Source organism: Aethalodelphis obliquidens, unplaced genomic scaffold (assembly GCF_003676395.1).
Source record: "Aethalodelphis obliquidens isolate GAN/ISIS:26980383/991018 unplaced genomic scaffold, ASM367639v1 scaffold37, whole genome shotgun sequence".
In the NCBI taxonomy this organism is placed as follows: domain Eukaryota; kingdom Metazoa; phylum Chordata; class Mammalia; order Artiodactyla; family Delphinidae; genus Aethalodelphis; species Aethalodelphis obliquidens.
In genome coordinates, this window is record NW_020837981.1 from 14,927,042 (window position 1) to 14,952,622 (window position 25,581).

The 25,581-nt window shown below is 47.7% G+C and overlaps 1 protein-coding gene across 3 annotated transcripts in view; it reads right to left on the minus strand.

Annotated features, from left to right (window-relative positions):
* TSPAN15 (tetraspanin 15) overlaps positions 1-25,581 on the minus strand; it is a 79,069-nt gene that overhangs the window by 43,136 nt on the left and 10,352 nt on the right. The window contains exon 1 of one of the 3 annotated variants that reach the window (XM_027130044.1): positions 6,259-6,467. The exons of 1 other annotated variant lie outside the window; for it this stretch is intronic. In XM_027130044.1, the coding sequence (XP_026985845.1) occupies positions 6,259-6,354 (96 nt within the window). In that variant the 5' untranslated portion in view covers positions 6,355-6,467. Of the gene's footprint in view, positions 1-6,258; positions 6,468-25,581 lie in introns of those variants that run through there. One more of the 3 variants, XM_027130046.1, reaches the window with a different exon arrangement.

The following is a 25,581-nucleotide window of genomic DNA, read 5'->3' on the forward strand; positions in this document are numbered from 1 at the left end:
TGTCTTCCACCTACACCTTGAGCCCTGACATGTGGAGGGACTACCACGGGGTAGGGGCTGGGGGTACAATGGCTGGTAAAGGTCACAGTGACCCCATGAAGAAAGTGAAGTCAGGCAACCGGGTCCTGGTCTGGGTCTGTCACTAACTTGCTGTGGGGTCTCAGATACTTGCTTCCTCTCTCCAGGCCTGTTTTCTCCTCAGTAAAACAAAGAGGTCACACTAGAGGTTCCTTCAAGGGCCCTTCTAATTCTCAGTGAGTACCAAGAAGAATAGAGAGGAAGGTTGGGAAAGAACGGCTAATCCTTAAGTAGCTGGTGTAGTGTTTACCATGTGCTAGGCATTGCTCTAAGCTCTTCCTATAATTAATCCATTTAATGGTCTCAGCAACTCTCAGGTAGGTTCTGGTGTCACCCACTTTACAGATAAGACAACTGAGGCAGATGGAAGTTAGTGCCTATGTCACTCAACCTATAAGTGTCAGAGTTGGGATTTGAACCCAGATAGCTTGGTACAGAGTCCACACTCTTCACCATTAAACTTTAGGGAAAAATAAAGCATCACAGATCAAACTATGATAACGGGGCCCATCCTTGGAGAGGGCAAGAAGAGTTAATATTGCCTCTGGCATTTATAACCTTCATCACCTATCCACACCCACTTCCTTCTCAATCATCAACACCCCTCAGCCCTGACACCATTACCCAACTGAAAACCCTACCTCATTGTCAAGACAACAGGTGCTTGCCAGAGAGCCAGTGTCTCCACGACCAGTAAAGCCCACTTTGCAAATTCAAGGCATCAGCAAACCTGACCACTGCTGGCTATACACCCAGTTCAGCCTCTGATCCAGGTACCCATATCTCCAATCCTTGCTTCCAAGATGCAGGTTGGGACTCAACTGCCCCAATGCAACAAGCTTTCCCTGAGGACCTACTGTGTGCCCGGCTCCAAGACCAGCATTTGGAAGAGGATACGAATGAGCTACACCCCTGACCTCCAGGAGCCCACAGTCCAGTGAGGAAAAACAGTCATGTAAACGGATCTCTAGGATACCCTGTGGTTGGTGCTATAATTAGAGATGTGTCCCCAGTGGGCTAAGGGCACATGTGTCAGAGTGATTCACCCATGAGGTGGGAAGAGGAGGCTCCAAGAGCCTCTGGGTGAGCTCCTTTCTCACTGAACTGGGAATGAGGAGACGTGGGGGCTAGTGCCAGCTCTGCTCAGTGACCTTGAGACACACCCCCTCTGAGCCCCGAGGTCACCCTCTAAAAATGAGAGGGCCCCCAAGTGTGGGACAAGAGGTCACTGTAAGGGGTTCAAGGTCATGTTCATATTGACTCATAGACTGAGAAGTTTTCATTGTTCATTTCCCTTCTGATCTTTCCAATCTCATCAAGGAGCAAATCTCAGCTTCGGTGTCAGTTTGTCTTTACGCCTCTCAAACACTTGCCAAACTGCTTTTGAACAACCAGGGCAAGCCTCAGGTTTGCAGCCTACAGCACCCACAGTATCTAGCTAGGATTAAATAACTTGTTTTATCTTCCCTGCACTATATTTACTGTCATATTTACCTACTATATTTTTTAACATCTTTATTGGAGTATAACTGCTTTACAAAGTTTTGTTAGTTTCTGCTGTATAACAAAGTGAATCAGCTATATGTATATATATATCCTCATATCTCCTCCCTCTTGCGTCTCCCTCCCACCCTCCCTATCCCACCCCTCTAGGTGGTCACAAAGCACCGAGCTGATCTCCCTGTGCTATGTGGCTGTTTCCCACTAGCTATCTATTTTATATTTGGCAGTGTATATATGTCCATGCCACTCTCTCACTTCATCCCAGCTTAACCTTCCCCCTCCCCGTGTCCTCAAGTCCATTCTCTACATCTGCATCTTTATTCCTGTCCTGCCCCTAGGTTCGTCATAACAATTTTTCTTTTTTTTTTAGATTCCATATATATGTGTTAGCATATGGTATTTGTTTTTCTCTTTCTGACTTACTTCACTCTGTATGACAGACTCTAGGTCCATCCACCTCACTACAAATAACTCACTTTCGTTTCTTTTTATGGCTGAGTAATATTCCATTGTATATATGTGCCACATCTTCTTTATCCATTCATCTGTTGATGGACACTTAGGTTGCTTCCATGTCCTGGCTATTGTAAATAGTGCTGCAATGAACATGGTGGTACATGACTCTTTCTGAATTATGGTTTTCTCAGGGTATATGTCCAGTAGTGGGATTGCTGGGTCATATGGTAGTTCTAGTTTCAGTTTTTTAAGGGACCTCCATACTGTTCTACATAGTGGCTGTATCAGTCTACATTCCCACCAACAGTGCAGGAGGGTTCCATTTTCTCCACACCCTCTCCAGCATTTATTGTTTGTAGATTTGTTTTTAAGTTTGTTTGTTTATTTATTTATTTATTTATGCCTGTGTTGGGTCTTCATTACTTCACGCAGGCTTTCTCTAGTTGTGGCGAGCAGGGTCTACTCTTTGTTGCGGTGCCCAGGGTTCTCACTGCGGTGGCTTCTCTTGTTGCGGAGCATGGGCTCTAGGCGCGCGGGCTTCGGTAGTTGCGGCGTGTGGGCTCAGGAGTTGTGGCTCGCGGGCTCTAGAGCACAGGCTCAGTAATTGTGGTGCACAGGCTTACTCGCTCCACAGCATGTGGGATCTTCCCGGACCAGGGCTCGAACCCGTGTCCCCTAAATTAGCAGGCGGATTCTTAACCACTGCGCCACCAGGGAAGTCCCTGTTTGTAGATTTTTTGATCATGGCCATTCCGACTGGTGTTAGGTGATACCTCATTGTAGTTTTGATCTGCATTTCTACCTGCTATTTTTGATGAGGAATATTGGTTCCCCAATGGCAGTGGTGATATAAAGCCTCCTTTTAAAAATAAACTTAAGTTTAAAAAGTGAATCAGCTTAAAGTAATATAATATTACATGTAAACAATATTATAATAGTTACAGCCTCTACGTATGGCTATTTGAACAACATCTATCAAAATTTTTAATGCACATACAAAAACAGGTGAAGCTGTTCTGTGCTATTAGACATCCCTATAGTGATTACTACTGGCGAGAAGGGGTAGCGACTGGCAGTGGACACAATGGGAGTTGCTGGCTTCTTCTGTCCATTCTGCTGGTTGACCTGGGGGCTGATTATACAGTGGTGTTCACTTTGTAAAAATTAATCAAGTTGTACACACTTATTATGAGTGTATTCTTGTATGTATATTATATATTCATATACCCTCTAACCCAGCAATTCCACTTTTAGAAATTACCCTGAAGACATACACACATATGTGCAAAATGACACGTTCGAAGATGCTCACTGCGGCACTGTCTGCAGTAACGAAAGATTGGAAACAACCTGAGTTCCCCAGCTGGAGACTGATTAAGTCTATTTTGGCCTAGCCTACAGTGAATTCTATGCAGCCATCAAACAGAATGAGGCAGCCCCTAGCAAAGCTCCAAATTTTACACAGATTTAAATTTAAGTGAAAAGGTAAGGGCAGAGCTGTGTAGTGTGCTACTTTATGCAGGGGGAACAAAAAGGAATATATGACATATGCACATGTTTGTGCCTAGGACATCCTGTGCCTAGGATTGCATCTCAGAAAAGAATCATAAGAAACTCATAACAGAGGCCTCCTCTGGACAGGGCAGGCCAGGAGAGAGGGATAGGAGGAAGGCTTATCACTGATGACGATTCTTCTATACTTTTAAATGTTGTACAGTCTCCTTGCATTTCCTATTTGATAGTAAGTTTTAAAGCAAAAAGCCCTATGGAAGGTGCATGGCTATGGTAAAACGTATGGCTCCTTAAATACTGAGATGAAAGTGTTGGCACTTTGGGCTTACAAAGCAAGGAACCCTTGGCCCTACTCCTCCTCCCAAGGGACGGAGACGATAGGCTCTCCTGTAATGGCTTCCAATTAACAGCAAACCCAGTCTAGGACAAATTACTTAAACTGGGCCTCCACCCTGCAGTCAAATTCTGGCACCTGGAGTTGCCCTGGCAGGTGGCTGAGCTCTTGGCATGCCTAGGGAGACTTTTAAGCACAAATACCTGCAGGGATGGGAAGTTAACGATTTGGTAAGGCAACCTCAGGTGGCTGGAAAGGAAAGATTCTGAGTTCTGAGTCCCACCCTGCTCCAAGAGAGACAAAGCAAAGGTCACAGAGTGCTCTTTTCTCAGGGCTGCAGGGGACAGTGACAGGACAGGCCTTGAAAATTCGAGTTCCGTTTTAACTGTGCAACTTTCTTTTTTATAGTCCTTGGTTTCCCCACATGTCACTGTTTCCCCACATCACTAACCCCAAAAACAATCCAATGAAGTGTGGGGCAGGGTATCAGTTATCCATTTTACAGGTGGAAAAATGGAGGCGCGAAGAGGTTAAGAGACTGGTCAGTGATTATATATCAAGAGAAGGGGTGAAGCCAAAAAAGTAATCCCCACCTTCTGACTCCTGGTCTTCCCCTATTTTCTCACCTCCCCACCCATCAACCTTACCCTTCTTTCTTTCAACTCTGACCTACAGAGAATGAGCTTCTGAGGCCAGACAAACAAGGAGAAGGCAAGAAAAACCCAGAATCAGAATCAAAGGGCCTACGAGACCATCTAACTCAACCGTTTTTAACCCTGACCACACAGTAGAATTACCTGGGGAGCTTAAATAAGTTTAAATAAATACACAGGCCAGGGCCCAGGTAACTGTAGTGTTTTTAAAATTCTGTAGTTGATTCTGATGCAACTTTAAGAACCACTGAATGACAGCTCAAATCACCCCCATCCAGTTCCACATAAAACCTTCTGCCTCCCTGAAGCCTCCATCAATGGGTCTGTGCTCCATCCTCCGGCCCCCACCCATACTGCTCTTCTCTCTTCCACACTACATAGAGTCAGAGAATTGGACTGGGAGCTGGGCAAGTCAATTAACAGCTCTGAGGCCCCAAACATGGAAATGACTTGCCTAAGCTCTCCCAGTGATTCAAAACAGAACAAGACTAGAATCTGGATCTCTTGACTACCAGGTAAGGTCACATACACAGAGGGGTCACAAGGAAAGCCAGGCTTGATGGCAGATCTAACAGGTCCTGCCAGCAGAACAGACCCAATGAGGGCTGAGGAGAAGACCAGGAGTGTGCATGTGTTTTGAGGCAGAGGAGTGTCAGGTACCTGGGCAAGTCTGCCCTGTGGCATACTGGGGGTAGGGGGCTATTCTAGAGTGGCAGGGCTGGCACTGGCCTGTAGAAAGGTGTCCTCATTTCTACAAGGGGGCCCAGCCTAGTCTGAAATCTCCATAAAGAAATGCAGGCTATTGGGGCAGCTTACCAGGAGGGCCCAGCTCCCTTGCCCATAATAATAATGGCTGACACCTCTTAAGCTCTTCACTGGTCCCTGTGCTAAGCAATGTACTTGACCTGTTTCATTTAATCTCCACAACCATTCTGAAAGTTGAGTATAATTACTGTCTCCATTTGCAGACCGGGAAACTATGGCCTAGAGAGTTGAAGTAACTTCCCCGAGATCACGCCGCTGGAAAGAGGTAGTGGCAGGATTCGAAGGCTGGTTCATGTCCAGCCACTACCACCCTGCCCCCAACAAGAGAGAGAGAAGGTTAAGTGCAGGGGCGTTTTTAAGTTACTGAGCACCTGGGAGCAGCCGGAGACCACACGTCTGGTGGAATCCTCCTTTCACCAAAGAGGAAATCAAGGCACCTGGAAAAGCATCTTGCTCAGGGGCATGGGCAAGTAAATAGTGGGGACAGCATAAGGAGTTCAGGTCTCCCGACTCCGGACAACAAAGCCCGACCACTTCTCCGCAGACGGATAGAGAGACGAACTCAGTAATACCCGGCAGGTGGGGTGAGCGCGGCCAAACGTGGTAACCACAGCCTACGGCACCAGCGGAAGCGCAGCGGACTCGCAGAACCAAACTGCTGGTCAGGTGCACACAGGTGAGCCAGGCGGAGCTCCTTCGTGGGAGCTCCTTCGTCTGAGACGTTGCCACCAAGCTCTAAGGCTCCGCACCGAGCGGCTGAAACTCAGGCGGAGCTGGAGCAACCATAATTTCCTAGTTCACAAGGAGAGTGGGACGAGAATCCAGGAGTGCGCTTCTGCCCCTCCCTGGAGCAGACAAGCCTGGACCCAGCCCACCCCCACCGCCGGCTCAGCGTGTGGGTGAACAAGGGAGTGCCGACTCCCCCTCCCATGCCGGGGCCCGACTGGGGTCACTCACCCAGAACACCGTGGAGTAGATGACGAGCGAGAACTTGAGCCAGAGATAGGAGAGGCGCGCGCAGTAGCGCACCTGCTCCGAGTCTCCGCGGGGCATCCTGGGGGGCTCCCGGGCTGGGTCCCTCGCTGCCAGCAGCCCCACCTGAGGCTGCCTGCCCGGCTCCCCGCCCCGCCACCGGCGCTCACTCGGGGACTGACACCGGCGAGCCGCAATCACAGCCCCGGCCCGGGCCCACCCAGCCCCAGGGCCAATGGGCGCTCTGGGAGGGGGCGGGCCTGGGGCGGGGCAGCGGCCTGGACCCAGAGGAGGCCGAGGGAGGGGCAGGGGCGAGGGTTTTGCGAAAGAGGTCGCGTGCAGCTGTGGAAGCGCCTATGCTCAGGCACTTTGGGGGCCGTGGGAGAGTGTGTGCAGAGGGGCGCTAGGGAGACAGCTAGAGTGCTTCATTCGGGGTACACAGAAATGCTCGCTTTCCACTGTTGTCAAGAGAGAAGACTATGGGAAAAGAGCAGGAATTTATGGCTAAGGTGTTAAAGTGTGCAAATGAGTGTGCAAGGCATGAATGGAATAAGGAAGTGGAGTTCCTCAGCCTAAGGGGGGTGGGAGAGCCGCATCTAGGAAGGTGCTGCGGACGAGGGTGCGGGTAGGGGCCCTCGTGGAGCTGAGGCCCGCAGTTTCCTCTTGTAACAGTTTGGAGGCTTTTCCCCAGGTCTCTGAGATTCCCCTTCTCTGCAGCCAGGTAAGATCCCAACCCTGCCCCAGTGGCCTCCTCCTCTGAGAAGCCCTCACCCCCTCACCTCAACTCAGGAGCCCCCTCCCTTGCACACACTCAGCCCAGCTCTGACCCAGCTTCTTCGCACCCAGCCTTTCCCCTGCCCGGGGTCAGAATCTGTCTTCCTGTCTGTGAGTCTGTCTCCCACGGCCCCTGCTTGACTCACTGCTATTTCCTTTCCCTGCAGGCCTAGCTCAGCCTGGGACTTGGCAGGCCGGCAATCAGTGTTTGTGCCATTCAGGAATTAAATGTGTGGCCCAGAGGTTGTGAGCTCACGGCAGCGCTAGGTGGGGTCCCTGGTGGTGACTGCAGGAATGGCACACTTGTCCCAGTCCCCTGCCCTGGACTCCCAAGCCTCCCAGAGAGAAACAGAGACCAGGCTGTCCCAGCCCTCAGGGCTCTGCCATAGAAAGAAGAAAGTAAGGTGGGGGTGGGGAGGGAGGCAATGCCCTGCCCAGGGAGTTAAAAGGAAGCCAGTTTCCTGGTACTAGGAAGCAAGCGAGCCTTGCAAGGTTGGGTGGAGACTTGGAACCAGGAACTGCTGAGGGTCACCTTCAAATGAATAACCAGGGGCTAAGAAGGCATCCTACCCCAAGGTTAGAAGTCATCCTCTCTGTCCTTTAAGGAGGAAGAAATTAAATCTTTACCCCTCTTTGCAGGACTACCTTCCCTCACCAGCCCCACAGAGCCAGGCTTACACCCACTCATGGAGGTGCTCATCTCCATCCCCAGGAGGGGTTGTCTGTCTCCCTCTCCCTGGGGGTTCGCCTCCTAGCCTCCTTCCCCACTCCGGTTTTCTTTCAGTTGCCCCCGCCTTAGTCCTGACCTCTCTAGCTAGCTGCACGCTCTCCTCTTTCAAATCTTCCCTAGTGACACACACACATCTGAGTGGTCCCTCTCAGCTCTCCCTGAGCCCCTAAACGATGACGCCCTGAGGGATGAGGCTGAGACACCCCCGCAGAGGGAGCCTGGAGCTCTTTGGGGCTAGCACAGCCTTTCCTGGGCTCCTGGGCAACTTCGTTGTTCCTCCCACCCCCAACCTGACCCCAAGCACTATGGGCTGCTCCTCAGACACATCTGCAAATACTGAAATCTCAGAAGAAGTAATGACCTATTTTCAATTTTTCTCTCCTTTTGCCAGGACCTCTGGGCTGGGGGTCAGCAGGCCTGGTGCCAAGCCTGGCTTTGCCATTAACTTTGTTAGAATATGTGGCATAAATAGTATGACACAGAGGTGGGAGTGTGACCCTGGCTGCAGCTTCGAACCACGTGGTGATCTTCAAATGTATCCTGATATCCAAGCCCCACCCCAGTCCAGTTAAGTCAGAATCTCCACCGACCGGGGCCTGGGAATCAATATTGTTGTAAAGGTGCCAGGTAATTTCTGAAGTGCAGCTATGACTATCACCAAGTCTAGAGGTAGTCATGAGGGTGAGGTGGTTGGCCAGAATTTATCAGAAAGGCCACAGTCCAGAGGGCTCTAAGCTATCCAGTGGTGCGCTGGTCAATGTTTAATAACTGGCTCTCTGGTTGGTGGGGTGGGCAGGGAGACCCTGTTGCCACTTTCCATAGTGTAAATACTTCCGCCATGTCTGAGATGTACACAATCACACCCAATCAGCTCAGCACAGCCCTGCAGCTCTCCCTCTCTCAATAATGATTAGCATAGAGAGCGCCATAATGAATGTATCAGTGAAATTCATGGCTTATTAATTAGCACAACAGGTATTAGAAATAAGCTATCTTTTGGTGAAATTACTGCCGGCATACCTTGGAGATATCGTAGGCTGGGTTCCAGACCACTACAATAAAGCCAATATCGCAATAAAGTGAGCGACAGGAATTTTTGTTACCCAGTGCATATAAAAGATACATTTATACTATACCACTGTCTACTAAGTGTGCAATAGCATTATGTCTAAAAAAGCAATATACATGCCTAATTTAAAAACAGTCCACTGCTGGACTTCCCGGTGGCGCAGTGGTTAAGAATCTGCCTGCCAACGCAGAGGACATGGGTTCAGTCCCTGGTCCAGGAAGATCCCACATGCCATGGAGCAACTAAGCCCACAAGCCACAACTACTGAGCCCGCGTGCTGCAACTACTGAAGCCCAAGCGCCTAGAGCCTGTACTACACTACAAGAGAAGCCACCACAATGAAAAGCCCGCGCACCGCCACGAAGAATGGCCCCCGCTCGCCACAACTAGAAGACCCAGCAACGAAGACCCAACACAGCCAAGAATAAGTAAACTTTTAAAAAATAAAAATATAAACTTTTAAAAAATACAAAATAAATAAAAATACTTCATTGCTAAAAAATGCTAATCATCATCTGAGCCTTCATCGAGTCATAATCTTTCTGCAATAGTAACATTGAAGGTCACTGATCACCACAACAAATATAATAATGAAAAAATTTGAAATATTGCAAGAATTACCAAAATGTGACACAGAGACATGAAGTGAGCAAATGCTGTTGGACTTGACACAGGGCTCCCACAAACCAATTTGTAAAACAACGCAGTATCTTCAAAGCACAATAAAGCGAAGTGCAATAAAACAAGGTGTGCCTGCAGCATTCGAGATACGTAGATTGGCTAAAATGACGAGGGGCACCATCCATTCCTTCTTCAGAGTAAAAAAAAAAAAAAATCTCACTTAAGGATGAGGCACTGGGCTAAATCCTTGAGGCATCCCAAATCCTGAGGGATTCTGGTTGCCTGATGTGACCATCTGTCTAGCTGAATCCTGCATCTAGAACGTTGTATCTTTCTTGAGTGGACCCTTCATGCAAGGTGACAGAGCACCTAAAAGGACAGAGGGCTGAGCCTTCACTGACTTTACAGAACAGACTGTATGAACCGGTTTTGTGGCTTCCTGCTAGTAAATGCTTGTTATATACAGATTTGTATGGGTAGCAGAATTTGTTCTGAGATCTATTGTCATGATAATCCTGGCAGGGAGATTGTAGGAGGAAATAACTAACCTTCACCTTTAGCGGCTACTACTGCTTATGAAAATGAAACCTACGGATTGTACACAATCAACTTGGCTCTCATAAGTTTGCATCCCTGCCTCTGCTTCCCCATCTGTGAAACCATGAGGCTGGACTGTTTTTCTTCTACCTAGTTCTAACAATCTTAGCTATAGTCCTCACAGACAAATCAGTCAGCAAATGTACACTGAGCTTCTACTATGACTCAGGCCCTGCCCCAGGCTCTGGGGATACAGCTGTAAACAAGATAGACAAGAGCTTCTATTCTCTTCTACTGGGGCATGGGAAGGGGGGAGGGGGCGGGGGGGTGGGGACATGCAACACACATGACAACTACTACATGAAAAGGGTAATTTCAGGTACTGATATGTGCTAAAGATGCGGGAGAAGAGCTTCTAGTGGAAGAAGCAGCAGGTACAAAGGCCATGAGAGAAGCAGCAGCTTTGAGAGGGTCCATGTGGCTCATGCAAGGACCTCGGGAGAGTAGAACAGGGAGAGATCAGAGGCATAGGAAGAAGCCTCACAGCTTTCGTAAACAGTGTAGATTTGTTTCCAGTTTTAGTGAGGGCCACTGGTAGGTTTTAAGCAGCGACGTGATACTGAATGTGATTTAAGCTTTAGAAGGTTGCAGCTGGGACTTCCCTGGTGGTCCAGTGGTTAAGACTCTGAGCTTCCACCGCAGGGGGCACAGGTTCGATCCCTGGTCAGGGAACTAAGATCCCACAGGCCGCGTGGTGGCCACAAAATAAATAAATAAATAAGAAGTTTGCAGCATGGAGGACAGACGGGAGACAGGGCTGGGGGTGAGGAAGGCTGGTTAGGAAGCCCTTGCACAGTCTCAGTGCAAAAGGCTGTGGACTAGGGGTACAGCACTGGGAAGAATGACAAGTGGCTGCACTGGGGATATATCTTGGTGATAGAACCAACAGAGCTTACTGACAGATTGGGTGTAGAATGTGAGGAAAAGAGAAATCAAGATGCTCCCAAGTGCTTTTGCCTTGAGCAACTAGGTAAATGTTGCTGTCATTTATAAAGGTGAGGGAGGTCACAAAGAATGCTGCTGGGGGGAAGTGGGTCAAAAATCAATTACTGGGGACTTCCCTGGTGGCGCAGTGAAGGCAGATTCCTGGTGGCGCAGAATCTGCCTGCCAATGCAGGGGACATGGGTTCGACCCCTGGTTCGGGAAGATCCCACATGCCACGGAGCAACTAAGCCCATGCACCACAACTACTGAGCCTGTGCTCTAGAGCCCGTAAGCCACAACTAGTGAGCCCACGTGCCACAACTACTGAAGCCCGCATGCCTAGAGCCTGTGCTCCACAACAAAAGAAGCCACCACAATGAGAAGCCCGTGCACTGCAACAAAGAGTAGCCCCCACTCGCTGCAAACAGAGAAAGCCCGCACGCAGCAAAGAAGACCCAACGCAGCCAAAAATAAATAAAATAAGTAAATTTTTTAAAAAAATCAATTACTGGAATTCCATGGCAGTCCAGTGGTTAAGACTCTGCACTTCCACTACAGGGGGCACGGGTTCAATCCCTGGTCGGGGAACTAAGATCCCACAGGCCGCATGGTGCGGCCAAAAAAAAAGAAAAAAGCTTTCCTTTAAAAAAAAAATCAATTACTTTGGCCATTTAACTTTTTGAACTATCTTTTCAAAATCCAGGTGGAATTGTCCAGGGAACTCAGAGGTGAGGTTTAAGCTGGATGATATAAATTTGAGAGTCATCAGGTCAATTTAAATCATGGGCCTATGTGAGATCATCTAGGGAGAAAATGTAGCAAAAGTAGAGGGACAAAGACAGACGCTGGGGCCCCTTCCTTTGAGAGGAAGAGAGGCTGGCAAAGAAAACAGAAAAGGTACAGCCAGTGAGGTAGAAGGAAAATGAGGCCAGAAAGGTGACAGGGATGCCTAGAGAAGAAAGGGCTTCAAGAAGTTAAGAGACACACCATTGTAAAGCAATTATACTCCAATAAAGATGTTAAAAAAAAAAAAGAAGTTAAGAGATGCTCAACAGCACTTAATGTCCTGGGAACCCCCCTTAATACGCTGAGGCTTCAACTATGTTCTGAGAGGGCGGCGGGGGATGGGTGGCACAGAGCAGAGAACTGACCATCAGCTTTGCAAGATGTGGGTCACTGGTGACTTTGATAAGAGCTCTTTCAATGGAACAATAGGAACAAAATCCTGATTGGAGTGGATGGAGGAGAGAAAGGAAGCGAAGAAATGGAGGCGGTAAGTGCAGACAACACGGGGAAGTATACACTAGCAGGCAGGTGTACAAAGCCGTTCACATGGGAGTGCATATATGGACTTCTTCCCAACCCACCAAACAGCCTCCCAGGCCAAATATGCATGAGTTAGCACCTATGTGGAAGAGTTTCAATGGTCAGGAATTTCAGCAGCTTCTTCATCAAGAGATAGAATCTGTTTCCTTGCCTCTTGAATCTATGCTGGCATTCTGACTTGCTTTCACCAATAGAATGTGACAAAAGTGAGGTTGGTTGAGTTCCAAGCCTAGGAATCAAGAGCCTTGCAGCTCCTGCTTTGGGCCCTCTTGGAACGACACTGCCATGGGAACAAGTATGAGCTAGCTGGAGAAACCACATGAGATAGAAGCAAGGTTCCTGGCTGGCAGTCCCCAACCACCAGACATGTGTGTGAAACCATCTTAGACCATCCAGCCCATCCATGCCACATCTGACTGTATCTATGTGAAGGAACCCAGGCACCAGCAGCTGAACCCAGCCTAAATGTGCCAACTTAGAGAACCAATTTAGAGACTGTTGTTTTAAGGCACTAAATTCTGGCATGGTTTGTTATACAGCAGACGATAACTGGTACATTCTTAGAGGCAAAAAAAATCTTTAAACTCAAACACCCATCTCCTTTTTTCCTCTTCCTCCAATTCTTCCCCCAAAGTACTGCATTTTTGAGTCCATATATTTCTTCTTGAGGAGAGACTTTTGTTGTCCTTCAGGTTCTCCTTGACTCCTTTTAGTGCCATCTCGTGGCTCAGAATTTAGGCCACTTCTCCTTCCCATCCCATCTTAACTCTCAAGGATCTCCATTTATTCTTGACCAGTTATTTATTTAGCATCAGGCACTGAGCTGTGGGACTTCACATAATCACCTCTTTTGTATTTTTTGTGTGTGTGTGTGTGTGGCTGTATTGGGTTTTCGTTGCTGCGTGTGGGCTTTCTCTAGTTGTGGTGAGCGGGGGCTACTCTTCGTTGCAGTACACGGGCTTCTCATTGCGGTGGCTTCTCTTGTTGCAGAACATGGGCTCTAGGCACACGGGCTTCAGTAGTTGTGGCGCGCGGGCTCAGTAGTTGTGGCTCGCGGGCTCTAGATCGCAGGCTCATTAGTTGTGGCGCACGGGCTTAGCTGCTCCGCAGCATGTGGGATCTTCCTGGACCAGGGCTCGAACCTGTGTCCCCTGCATTGGCAGGCAGATTCTTTTTTTTCTTTTAACATCTTTATTAGAGTATAATTGCTTTACAATGGTGTGTTAGTTTCTGCTTTATAACAAAGTGAATCAGTTATACATATACATATGTCCCCATATCTCTTCCCTCTTGCATCTCCCTCCCTCCCACCCTCCCTATCCCACCACTCTAGGTGGTCAGAAAGCACCAAGCTGATCTCCCTCTGCTATGTGGCTGCTTCCAACTAGCTATCTATTTTATGTCTGGTAGTGTATATATGTCCATGCCACTCTCTCACTTTGTCCCAGCTTACCCTTCCCCCTCCCTGTATCCTCAAGTCCATTCTCTAGTAGGTCTGCATCTTTATTCCCGTCTTGCCCCTAGGTTCTTCTGACCATTTTCTTTCTTTTTTTTTTAGATTCTATATATATGTGTTAGCATACAGTATTTGTTTTTCTCTTTCTGACATACTTCACTCTGTATGACAGTCTCTAGGTCCATCCACCTCACTACAAATAACTCAGTTTCGTTCCTTTTTATGGCTGAGTAATATTCCATTGTATATATGTGCCACATCTTCTTTATCCATTCATCTGTTGATGGACACTTAGGTTGCTTCCATGTCCTGACTATTGTAAATAGAGCTGCAATGAACATTGTGGTACATGACTCTTTTTGAATTATGGTTTTCTCATGGTATATGCCCAGTAGTGGGATTGCTGGGTCGTATGGTAGTTCTATTTGTAGTTTTTTAAGGAACCTCCATACTGTTCTCCATAGTGGCTGTATCAATTTACATTCCCACCAACAATGCAAGAGGGTTCCCTTTTCTCCACACCCTCTCCAGCATTTATTGTTTGTAGATTTTTTGATGATGGCCATTCTGACCGGTGTGAGATGATATTTCATTGTAGTTTTGATTTGCATTTCTCTAATGATTAATGACATTGAGCATTCTTTCATGTGTTTGTTAGCAATCTGTATATTTTCTTTGGAGAAATGTCTATTAAGGTCTTCTGCCCATTTCTGGATTGGGTTGTTTCTTTGATATTGAGCTGCATGAGTTGCTTGTATGCTTTGGAGATTAATCCTTTGTCAGTTGCTTCATTTGCAAATATTTTCTCCCATTCTGAGGGTTGCCTTTTCATCTTGTTTATGGTTTCCTTTGCTGTGCAAAAGCTTTGAAGTTTCCTCTGGTCCCATTTATTTTTGTTTTTATTTCCATTTCTCTAGGATCTTGCTGTGATTTATGTCATAGAGTTTTCTGCCTATGTTTTCCTCTAAGAGTTTGATGGTGTCTGGCCTTACATTCAAAATCCATTTAGAGTTTATTTTTGTGTATGTGTTAGGGAGTGTTCTAATTTCATTCTTTTACATGTAGCTGTCCAGTTTTCCCAGCACCACTTATTGAAGAGGCTGTCTTTTCTCCACTGTATATTCTTGCCTCCTTTATCAAAGATAAGGTGACCATATGTGTGTGGGTTTATCTGTGGGCTTTCTATCCTGTCCCATTGATCTATATTTCTGTTTCTGTGCCAGTAACATACTGTCTTGATTACTGTAGCTTTGTAGTATATAGTCTGAAGTCAGGCAGCCTGATTCCTCCAGCTCCGTTTTTCTTTCTCAAGATTGCTTTGACTATTCGGGGTCTTTTGTGTTTCCATACAAATTGTGAAATTTTTTTGTTCTAGTTCTGTGAAAAATGCCAGTGGTAGTTTGATAGGGATTGCATTGAATCTGTAGATTGCTTTGGATAGTAGAGTCATTTTCACAATGTTGATTCTTCCAATCCAAGAACATGCTATATCTCTCCATCTATTTGTATCATCTTTCATTTCTTTCATCAGTGTCTTATTATTTTCTGCATACAGGTCTTTTGTCTCCTTAGGTAGATTTATTCCTAGATATTTTATTCTTTTTGTTGCAATGGTAAATGGGAGTGTTTTCTTAATTTCACTTTCAGATTTTTCATCATTAGTGTATAGGAATGCAAGAGATTTCTGTGCATTAATTTTGTATCCTGCTACTTTACCAAATTTATTGATTAGCTCTAGTAGTTTTCTGGTAACACCTTTAGGATTCTCTATGTATAGTATCATGTCATCTGCAAACAGTGACAGCTTTACTTCTTCTTTTCCGATTTGGATTCCTTTTATTTCTTTTTCTTCTCTGATTGCTGTGGCTAAAAATTCCAAAACTATGTTGAATAATAGTGGTGAGAGTGGACAACCTTGTCTTGTCCCTGATCTTAGTGGAAATGGTTTCAGTTTCTCACCACTGAGAACGATGTTGGCTGTGGGTCTGTCATATACGGCCTTTATTACGTTGAGGAAAGTTCCCTCTATGCCTACTTTCTGGAGTTTTTATCATGAATGGGTGTTGAATTTTGTCGAAAGCTTTCTCTGCATCTATTGAGATGATCATATGGTTTTTCTCCTTCAATTTGTTAATATGGTGTAACACGTTGATTGATTGGTGTATATTGAAGAATCCTTGCTTTCCTGGGATAAACCCCACTTGATCATGGTGTATGATCCTTTTAATGTGCTGTTGGATTCTGTTTGCTAGTACTTTGTTGAGGATTTTTGCATCTGTGTTCATCAGTGATATTGGCCTGTACTTTTCTTTCTTTGTGACATCTTTGGTTTTGGTATCAGAGTGATGGTGGCCTCGTAGAATGAGCTTGGGAGTGTTCCTCCCTCTGGCAGGCAGATTCTTAACTGCTGCACCACCAGGGAAGTCCCTCACATAATCACCTCTTAATTCCCCACCACCCATGGAATTTGATGTGATGAATCTCACTTTACAGATGAGGAAACTGAGTTTCAGAGAAGTAAACTGACTTTTCTCCAGTGGGAAGTTCAAATACTCTGAGCCAGCAAATGATGTGCTTTCTACTGAATGCAGTTGTGGCCCCAGCTACACTAGAATGAAATGTGTTAACTATGTGCCTTAAAAAGCAAAGAGAAATAATACACAACAGCGCAAACATTAAGAGTTCAATACTGATCAGAGCTGAAACTTTACACAGTGTTATTGTGTGTTTCTGCAAGATGGTAGTTCTGAGCTTTTACGTGTTTCCTTAAAAAGAATCTATCAAAAAAGTCTGGGAAATGCTGCAGGACTTTTTCATATCCTTTAACATGAGAATGGATATTGTTTCTCTCCAGGAGGAAAGATGGGGATGCAGCTTTTCCCAACTATATTTGACTGCACAATCCTATTTCCCCCAGACAACAGCTGTTAACATCTCAATAACTAGTATCTATCAGTGGCTTGGGGCACATGGCACATTCAGTTTTAAAACTGGGACAGTCCCTAGAAACCGTAACAGTTCACCTGGGACTGAGGGGTTTCCTGGGATCTAGGAGTTTTGGTGCTAAAAGAGTCCTGTGCAAAACCAGGACAAGATGGTCATCCTATTTCTTTCTACCCTTCCCATGATCTCACAGATGTTCAGAAGGGACTAGCCAGTGGTGTGAGGGCTTCAAACTGTGCCCTCAGAGGAAAAGTCAGAGAAAGGGGAAGGGAAGACTCAGGGGATAGGACCAGTGACTTCAGCTATCTGAAGGTTATCATGGGGGAAAGAGGAAAACTCATTCTAAGGGATTCCTTGGGATAGGAGTGGAACGAAGGGGACCTGCTGAAGGTGAGTCAAGCTCCCTGAAGCAGCACAGCTTCGTGAAAAACATTTGATTCACAGTCAGGGGGCAGGTTACATGCCAGACCTACCACGTGCAAGCCAACTCTGAATGAGGATACTGGGAACTTTCGTTACCCTCCTGGGACACCAATGCCATCTGTGAAATGGGATGCTTCAAGGTAACCAAATGAAATTATCAAGCACTGTACCTAGAACAAAACAGCTCCTAAAGAACTGAGTCAAATCTGCCCACAGCTGGGTTGCCTCTGTGCAGTCCAATGGGGACCAGTAGACATGGAGGGGGCCAGGCCTCGGAGACCACCAGAACCCCTTCCATCTCTTCACAGCCCAGGTGCTGGCCCTGAGCCTAGCATCCACCCTCCTAGGACATTTATCCTCTGGCTGGTTTTCTCCTTCAAAATTTTTGGAGCCACCTGCCAGCGCTGGGAGGTAGGCTGGATAGGTGTTTGTATGCCCAATTACAAATGAGAAAACAGGGAGGTTAGGATATTTCCCCTGGTCACAGAGGGAATTAGCAGTAAACCAAGGCTGACAGTGGTGATTCAAGGAGTACCCGAGCTGGGAGGATCTTCAGATATCATTAGGTCCACCTGCCTCATAAACGGACAGAGGAACTCAAGCTCAAAGAAGGCCAGAATCCTGCTTACAGCTACCTATTTATGTTTTATGCCCTTTTCTACATGTGTGCTATATTGCACAATAAATGTTTTTTAAAAAGAAAAATGTTCCCTTTTATTTTGCATTTCCCTGATAATTAGTGAGGTCAAGTGTATTTTTACATGTTGATCAGCCATTGGTGGTTCTATAAATTTTCTGTTTTTATCCTTTGTACATTTTTAAATTAAGTAATAGATTCTTTTAAGTGGGCAATGCCAAGGGCTGACAGACTGAGAAAACGCCATTCCCATCTCTTCTCCTCATAAGGGAGGGGCCTTTCTGGAGGAGATTCCAAGCTGGCCTCACAGAGCTTTGACAGAGGAGGAGTCTCGCAGCCGGCCACCTGTAGGGGTTGGTCTCACTGGGGCCCAGCCAGGCGTTCTGGGAAAGCACCGTGGGAACAATGGCTGCTGGGCCAGGCCTGCGTGACTCACTGGGAGTGGTGAGTGCCAGCCATCAGGGCGGCAGCAATAGCTCCACCTGTCACTCGGGAGGGCAGGGCACCTGCTTCTGGAAGGCTGGGTGCTGCTGGGGAAGGGGAGTCTCAGAGGAGGTGGCTGGGCCCCCAGGGTGGTCAGAAGGTACCAGGAATAGGCCTTGGGGGACACAGAAGTGGGGTCTGGACTTGATCTTGCAGCTACTGAGGAAGGGGTGTAAGGTTTTACACTCAGAAAACGTACATGGATCTGCTGGCCTATGCCAGGAAGGTTAACAGGCCACAGCATCCTGCCCTGTGCTGGTTGCTAGGGGACCCCATTACAGGTAGACTGCCCAGTTTACAGCTGACTAAGTGCTTTCACCCACTTATTAGAACCCTCATCACCCCCAGATTTACTTGGATATCGCCCCCCTCCCCACTCGGTTGTCGGCAGGGGCCATCTCACCACCTGGTATCTGGGGACCTGGGGGGGGTGCTGGGCACACGTAGCTGCTCATTAAACACGGAAGCCACAGGTCAACTGTCTCTCGCAGCGCGGGCCGGCTCTGCCTGCAGCCCCGTTCCGACTGCAGGTTCCGTCCTACCCCGGGCTCCCACCAGAAAGCCAGTCACACAGACATTTGAGGAAAAACTTGTCCCGGGAGGAGCCAGTTCTCTTCTCCCAGAAACGCCGCCTCCTTTCTCCTACTTCCGGTATTTCCCCTCAGGCCATTTCAGCTTCCTCTTTCTTGTTTGCTCAGCAAATTCACCTCGGCTGCAGCACCTACATTCTGTCGTAAATTCCCAAGTCCCCCTCTGCCCGGCTCAGAGAAAACAAAAGGCCTTCCACTAGCAAAATGCCATTTTCTGTTACAAACATGTGTTGACTGAAATGTGGTTTTTTTCCTTTTCTGTGGGTCATCAGAATCGCTCTGTGTGGGAAACAAGACGAGGAGGATACTTCTTGCTTCACTCACGAGGAGACACAGTCTCGGAGTGTGCGCCCAAAGTCACACAGCCCTTCAGGGTCCGCGCAGGAACTCGGACCCGGGGCTGGTTTCCACCTCCTGCTCAGCCTCCTCAAGCTTCCCTCCAAACCCTGGAGCAATGCTGGCTGCCTCTCTGCCCCAGCAAATTCCCTGAGATTTCACGAGGACTGCAGAGAAAGCAGGCTGGTCTGACTTCTGGAGGGTCAAGTAGGGGCTGGGGAAAAACACCATGAGTTTAGGCTGCTAAACAGTAGTTAGTTCTAGTGCATCATAAATGCCATAGGAACCTGCATTTAAAGTCAGCTGGGGGGGCTTCCCTGGTAGCGCAGTGGTTAAGAATCCGCCTGCCAATGCAGGGGACGTGGGTTCGAGCCCTGGTCCGGGAAGATCCCACATGCCGTGGAGCAACTAAGCCCGTGTGCCGCAACTACTGAGCCTGCGCTCTAGAGCCCGCGAGCCACAACAACTGAAGCCTGTGTGCCCAGAACCTGTGCTCCGCAACAAGAGAAGCCACCACGATGAGAAGCCCAAGTACCACAACGAAGAGTAGCCCCCGCTCACCGCAACTAGAGAAAAGCCCGCGCACAGCAACGAAGACCCAACACAGCCAAAGATAAATTAAAAAAAAAATTTTTTTAATAAATAAATAAAGTCAGCTGGGGTGGAGGGAGTTATGGAATTCTTCTAGTAAAGGATCTCATCTTCCTCTAATTTTATTCTCTTGTGAAGCCAAAACAACTGTCCCCAGAACATCCTCCAATTCAATACCGCTTATACTTTTTTTTGGCTGCGCTGCATGGCTCGTGGGCTCTTAATTTCCCAACCAGGGATTGAACCGGGCCACAGCAGTGAAAGTGCAGAGTCCTAACCACTGGACCACCAAAGAATTCCCCTGCTTATACATTTTTTTTTAACATGATCCAGAACTGTAGTTTACGTTACAGCCCAATGTACATACAAAACACAAAACTGAGCAAAAGTTGCATGAAACAAACTCACCCTTGCCGCAGGATGCATTCTTATATTTTCTATACTGTCCCTTTTAAAACTAGTCATAACCCACTGTTTGAAATCACTAATTCAAACTCTTGACAAAATGCCTCCAGAGAAGCCCTACCAGGCCTGTTTTAGCAAACAGGTAAGTCGCACCTGGATTTATAACATTTGTTTGTACAGAGTATTAAGCAAAAGCCAAACCTTTATAAACTGGGCTCAAGTGAATCCTGAGATTGCCTTGATTGAGCAGGGATTGCACATCCCTTACCCCCTCCCCCTGCCTGCCACCCACTCTCTGCGTGACATAACCCGGAAGCCAGGAGGGAGTACCTGAGGCCGCAGGGAGCCCCCACATCTCCAAGGGCAAGAGCAGGTTTGGGGCTCCACCCTCCTGAGCTACAGCTGAAGGGCCAGAGGTGGGAGAAGGGGCACAGCCTCCTTTCGGCACCAGGTAGAAGGAACTTTCTGGTTCCCAGAGGTGACCTGCCCCCACCCCCATGGAACCCTAACTCTTCTCAGGGAGGGGTTGCTTCTGCCTGCAGGCCACGTGTGGTCCTGGGGGCCTGCGCCGCCCAGCTGACCACCACGGAGTGGGGGGCGGCACTGGTGGACTGATGGGTTGCAGGTGGCCAGCGAGCCTCCAGGGATGCCTAGAGTGGACAGAGGCGAAGGAGTGACTGTTTGCCAGACCTTTCCTTCACCAAAGGCCCAGGAGAGCATAAACTGCTGTGTCTTCCACCGCTTACTGGCTTGGTCCCTGTTCTAAACATGTCAACAGCCTGGCCTCTATGGGGACCAAGGGGGAAAAAATATGAGGAAGGAAAGAAAAATCACACCTATTTAAAAGGACTCAGTAACATACGGGAGGAAGCCCTAGGTGAGCGCGTTAAGTAGAAGTAGCAAGAAAGAGAGGACTTCAAATAAAGATAAATTGGTTATGGGAAGATGCAGTTGGAGGACACACAAAAAAATTCCTGCTAACTAAAAAATATGACTTTCTTTTTTTGTTGTTTCTTTCGGCCGCGCTGCGCAGCTTGCGGGATCCTAGTTCCCGACCAGGGATTGAACCCGGGCCCTCGGCAGTGAGACGGCACAGTCCTAACCACTGGACCGCCAGGTAATTCCCTAAAAAGTATGACTTTCCAATATAACAATTTATAGAGACAGTCAGGGATGGGAATTGAGTCTGGAAGACAAAGGGAGAGAAGTACCTCACAATTCAGAGCAAAAAACACAAAGAAGTGGAAATCAGAAGAAAAAGATAAGAGATGTGGAGGCCAGATCCAGGATGAAGAAATGTAGCAGATGCCGCTGGCTGACTAGCTGAACCCCGTGCCCAACCTCCTCCTCCCTCCTCTGACTCCACTATGGAGGCTGGACACTTACTACCAGCTTCCCTTGCTATATGACACTGTTCCAGCCCATGAGACATAAGCATCCAGAAACACTTTCGTCTTTTCTGATATAAAATGCATATGCAATTAGTGCCGCACTTTTTTCTCCTTTCTTCCTAACTTGACTGCAAACACAGTGCCTGGAGCTGCGGCAACCGTCCTGTGACCACAAGAGAGAGGCCAAGAGAATTGAGGAGATACCAGCCCAAACCCTGATGTTGTCAAACGACAGAACCCAAGCCAGCAGCTGCCTACCCAGTGCCTTGTGAAGTGAGGAAAATAAGCAACTATTTATTCAAGTCATTCTTTACTCAAATGTTCTGCTACTTATACCTGAAAACATTCTTACATAATATGAAAATAGAGAAATTATAGAAGAAAAGTTCCCTGTGAAGAAAAACTTGTGCTTTCAAACTGAAAGGACTCACTGAGTACCATATTTAAAACTGATACTCTTTTATACACAGGGTATAAATTGGCAAATTCCTGAATTCCACAGAGAAAAGAGAAAAAGCTACAATCTTCCAGCAGAGAGAATAGGTTCCTTAAAAGAGTATCAAGCAGGGCTTCCCTGGTGGCGCAGTGGTTGAGAGTCCGCCTGCCGATGCAGGGGACACGGGTTTGTGCCCCGGTCTGGGAAGATCCCACATGCTGCGGAGCAGCTGGGCCCGTGAGCCATGGCCGCTGAGCCTGCATGTCTGGAGCCTTTGCTCCACAACGGGAGAGGCCACAACAGTGAGAGGCCCGCGCACCACAAAAAAAAAAAGAGTATCAAGCAAACATTAGATTCTTCATTTTTAGCTCTTGAATCTAGACCACGGAAAAGCAACATCGGTAGATGATTGAGAGGAAATAACCATAATCTATGATCAGCTTTAAATATGGGGTATTTTCCATAGTCTCAAGGTCCCTCAGGAATTATTAGCTATGGCTTGGGCATTTCAAACAGAAAACAGGAAAACACTGGCTTTAAGAGTATTAAGAACAAACATCTTTATATCTACATCCACATTTAAAGAGAAAATGCTTTTCTTTATGCTTCAAACACTGTAAACAGATAAACTGCAAAAATAAAAACCTGGGGCAATATTCAAAATCATAAGATTAATAAAACTTACCTCTCGTGTTGTTGTGAGGATTGGTTCCATTAATGTTTCCACTCAGTGAGGAAGGGGGTGGTGATAGGGAGGGAAGGCAGACATTTCAAAAAGCAATAGCAACACAGAGTGGTTAAGTGTCGAGGGGAGCAGTTGCTTAGATCTGTCTGTTCCAGAAAGGCTTCCAGGAGGCAGCAATGTTAAAGAGAGGCCTGCCAGGGACTTCCCTGGTGGCACAGTGGATAAGACTCTGTGCTCCCAATGCAGGGGGCCTGTTTCGATCCCTGGTCAGGGAACTAGATCCCACATGCATGCCGCTACTGAGAGTTCACATGCCACAACTAAGGAGCTGGTGAGCCGCAACTAAGGAGCCCTGGAGCCACAACTAAGGAGCCCGCCTGCCACAACTAAGGACCCACGGGCTGCAACTAAGGAGCCAGCGAGCTGCAACTAAGGAGCCCGCCTGCCACAACTAAGACTCAGTGCAACCAAATAAATAAATTTTTAAAAAAGAAAGAGAGACCTGCCAGATTAAGTGGAAGCTGCCCAAGTGAAAGTGTGTGGAAGAGGGTCTCAGAACAAGGGAAGAGTAGTTCCCAAACTTGGCTGCAAACTGGAACCACCTGGGGATTTCTAAAAAGCACTGATGGGGCTTCCCTGGTGGCACAGTGGTTGAGAGTCCGCCTGCCGATGCAGGGGATACGGGTTCGTGCCCTGGTCCAGGAAGATCCCACATGCCGTGGAGCGGCTGGGCCCGTGAGCCATGGCCGCTGAGCCTGGGCGTCCAGAGCCTGTGCTCCACAACGGGAGAGGCCACAGCGGTGAGAGGCCCGCGTACCGCAAAAAAATGAAAAATAAATAAAATGAAAAGCACTGATGCCTGCCTCCCACCCCCATACCTCCTGCTTAATTGGTCTGAGGTGTGACATGGCATCAGGCGTTTTCAAAGCTCCCCAGGTGATTCTAACGTGCAGCAAAGTTTGGGAACCACAAGACTTGAGGCAAGAGCCTGTGGCTCTCAGTAGATTGAACAGGGAATTGGAGGGGGGAGGACAAACAGTAGGAATGGAGAGAAGTGGATGGGTTAAGATTCAGGATGCAGAATGGATGGGAGTAGGTGATAGTGGGGAGAGAGCGAGGGCAGAAGTTGCTGATGGTGATGCCCCGGTTTCAGGCTTGGGGAACTGGGTGGATGTGGTCAGTTTTCTGAGATGCAGAACACAGCAGGAGAAAGGAGTGTGTGCGGGAAGACCTGCTGATTAGAGATTATGCACACTTATTACAAGGAGGTTTGGCTCAATAAATCTTAACCCTGGCCATGGTTATCATTATCATCCTCATCAATCATCATCTGAGACTGAGAGGCTGCTTGAAGCCCTTGTGCTCACAAGGATTAAAGCAATGATGTTGTCCTCAGTGTCGCCATCTGTGTATTACAGACACTCAGGCAGCAGTTGACACATGTGCAGGGGACGGACCCAGGACCTTGGCCCAGGTAGGAACGGGGGTGGAGGCGAAAGATCAGAGATGATCTCCCTTAGTCTCAGGCCAGGATCTCCAGTGATCCCCATGCTCAGTCCAACCTGAATGAGGGTGTCCTTCGGATGAGCTGCTGTTTCTGCAAAGTGCTCACGTCATGGAGGGAGCCCTGAGGAAACAGCACTGCATGGGGAATTTGGAGGCTGGAGCTCCAGACACAGCTCTGTTAGTACTGGCTGTCTGACGTGGAGTGAGTGCCTTACCTGGGCATCAGTGTCCTTATCAGGACTAGGTGCCCCGGAGGGCTAAGACTGTATCTGTGTTGATGACCACAACAGTGGCCAAGACTGACATTCTCTGCCCTCCAAGGAAGAGACAAGGGGCAGCTCCCATGTCCTCCAGAAAAGCTTCCATGTGCCAGTGAGGAGTAGAGAGCAAGTATCCAGGGAGGCTTCCAGGAGGAGGCAGCATTCCATCCGGGCCCTAAAAGGATTCATACATAGTGTCTGTGGCAAGACACCCCACCCTTGGAACATTCAGTACAAATTTGTCATCTCAGAGAAGCCCTGTGGTAGGAGAAGAAAGTGTGTGGGCTCTGGAGTCAGACAGATCAGGCTTTGACTGTTGGCTCCCCCAACTGCATGACCTTGGGCAAGTTCTTTAACTCTTCTGAGCATATATTCCCATGTGTGAAATGGGGATATAATGAAATAACAACAGCAAACTCTTATTTAGCCCTATGTGCCAGTTACTGGCACAAAAACAGTCCCATGAGATAGGACAACTAGTCCCACTTGACAAATGAGGAAGATGAGGCATGAAGAGGTTATATAACTTGTTCAATCACCAGGCACATGGGCACGTGTGTGGTGCACAGCTACTGCTGTGACCACAGAGATGATAGTTGATGGACTGTACTGGAACAGGCCAGTGTCCAGAAGAGAATTTCAAGAGATAGAAAGTGACATTCTCCAGCAAGCATAAGAGCAACGCATGATTTGTGACCACATCATGATACCCCATGGTCCCTGGGACTTCCTGAATATGGTACCACATGGGTAAGGAAAAGGCAAGGGCTCTTAGAACTGGCTTCTTCCCACCAGCCCCAGTGAGTCCCACAGTGCCAAAACCCAGTTGCGTCCTGAAGAAGGAAGACACTTCCTCTCCCAACTTCCCATGTAGCTAAGAGTGGTCATGTGACCTTGTTCTGGCCAATAAGATATAAGGGACATCTACTGGGAGGGTCCTGGGAAAGATTTCCCTCCCTGACAAAAGAGAAAGACCTGGAAGGGGAGTTCTTTTCCTTCCTGCTCCCTTCCTGGGATGGGAATGCTGTCACGTAAGGACATGATATTTGGAGCTGTTGCAGCCATCTTGAAGCCATGAGGTAAAGGCCAAGAAAAATCAAAATTCCCAAAGAGCTTTGAAACCA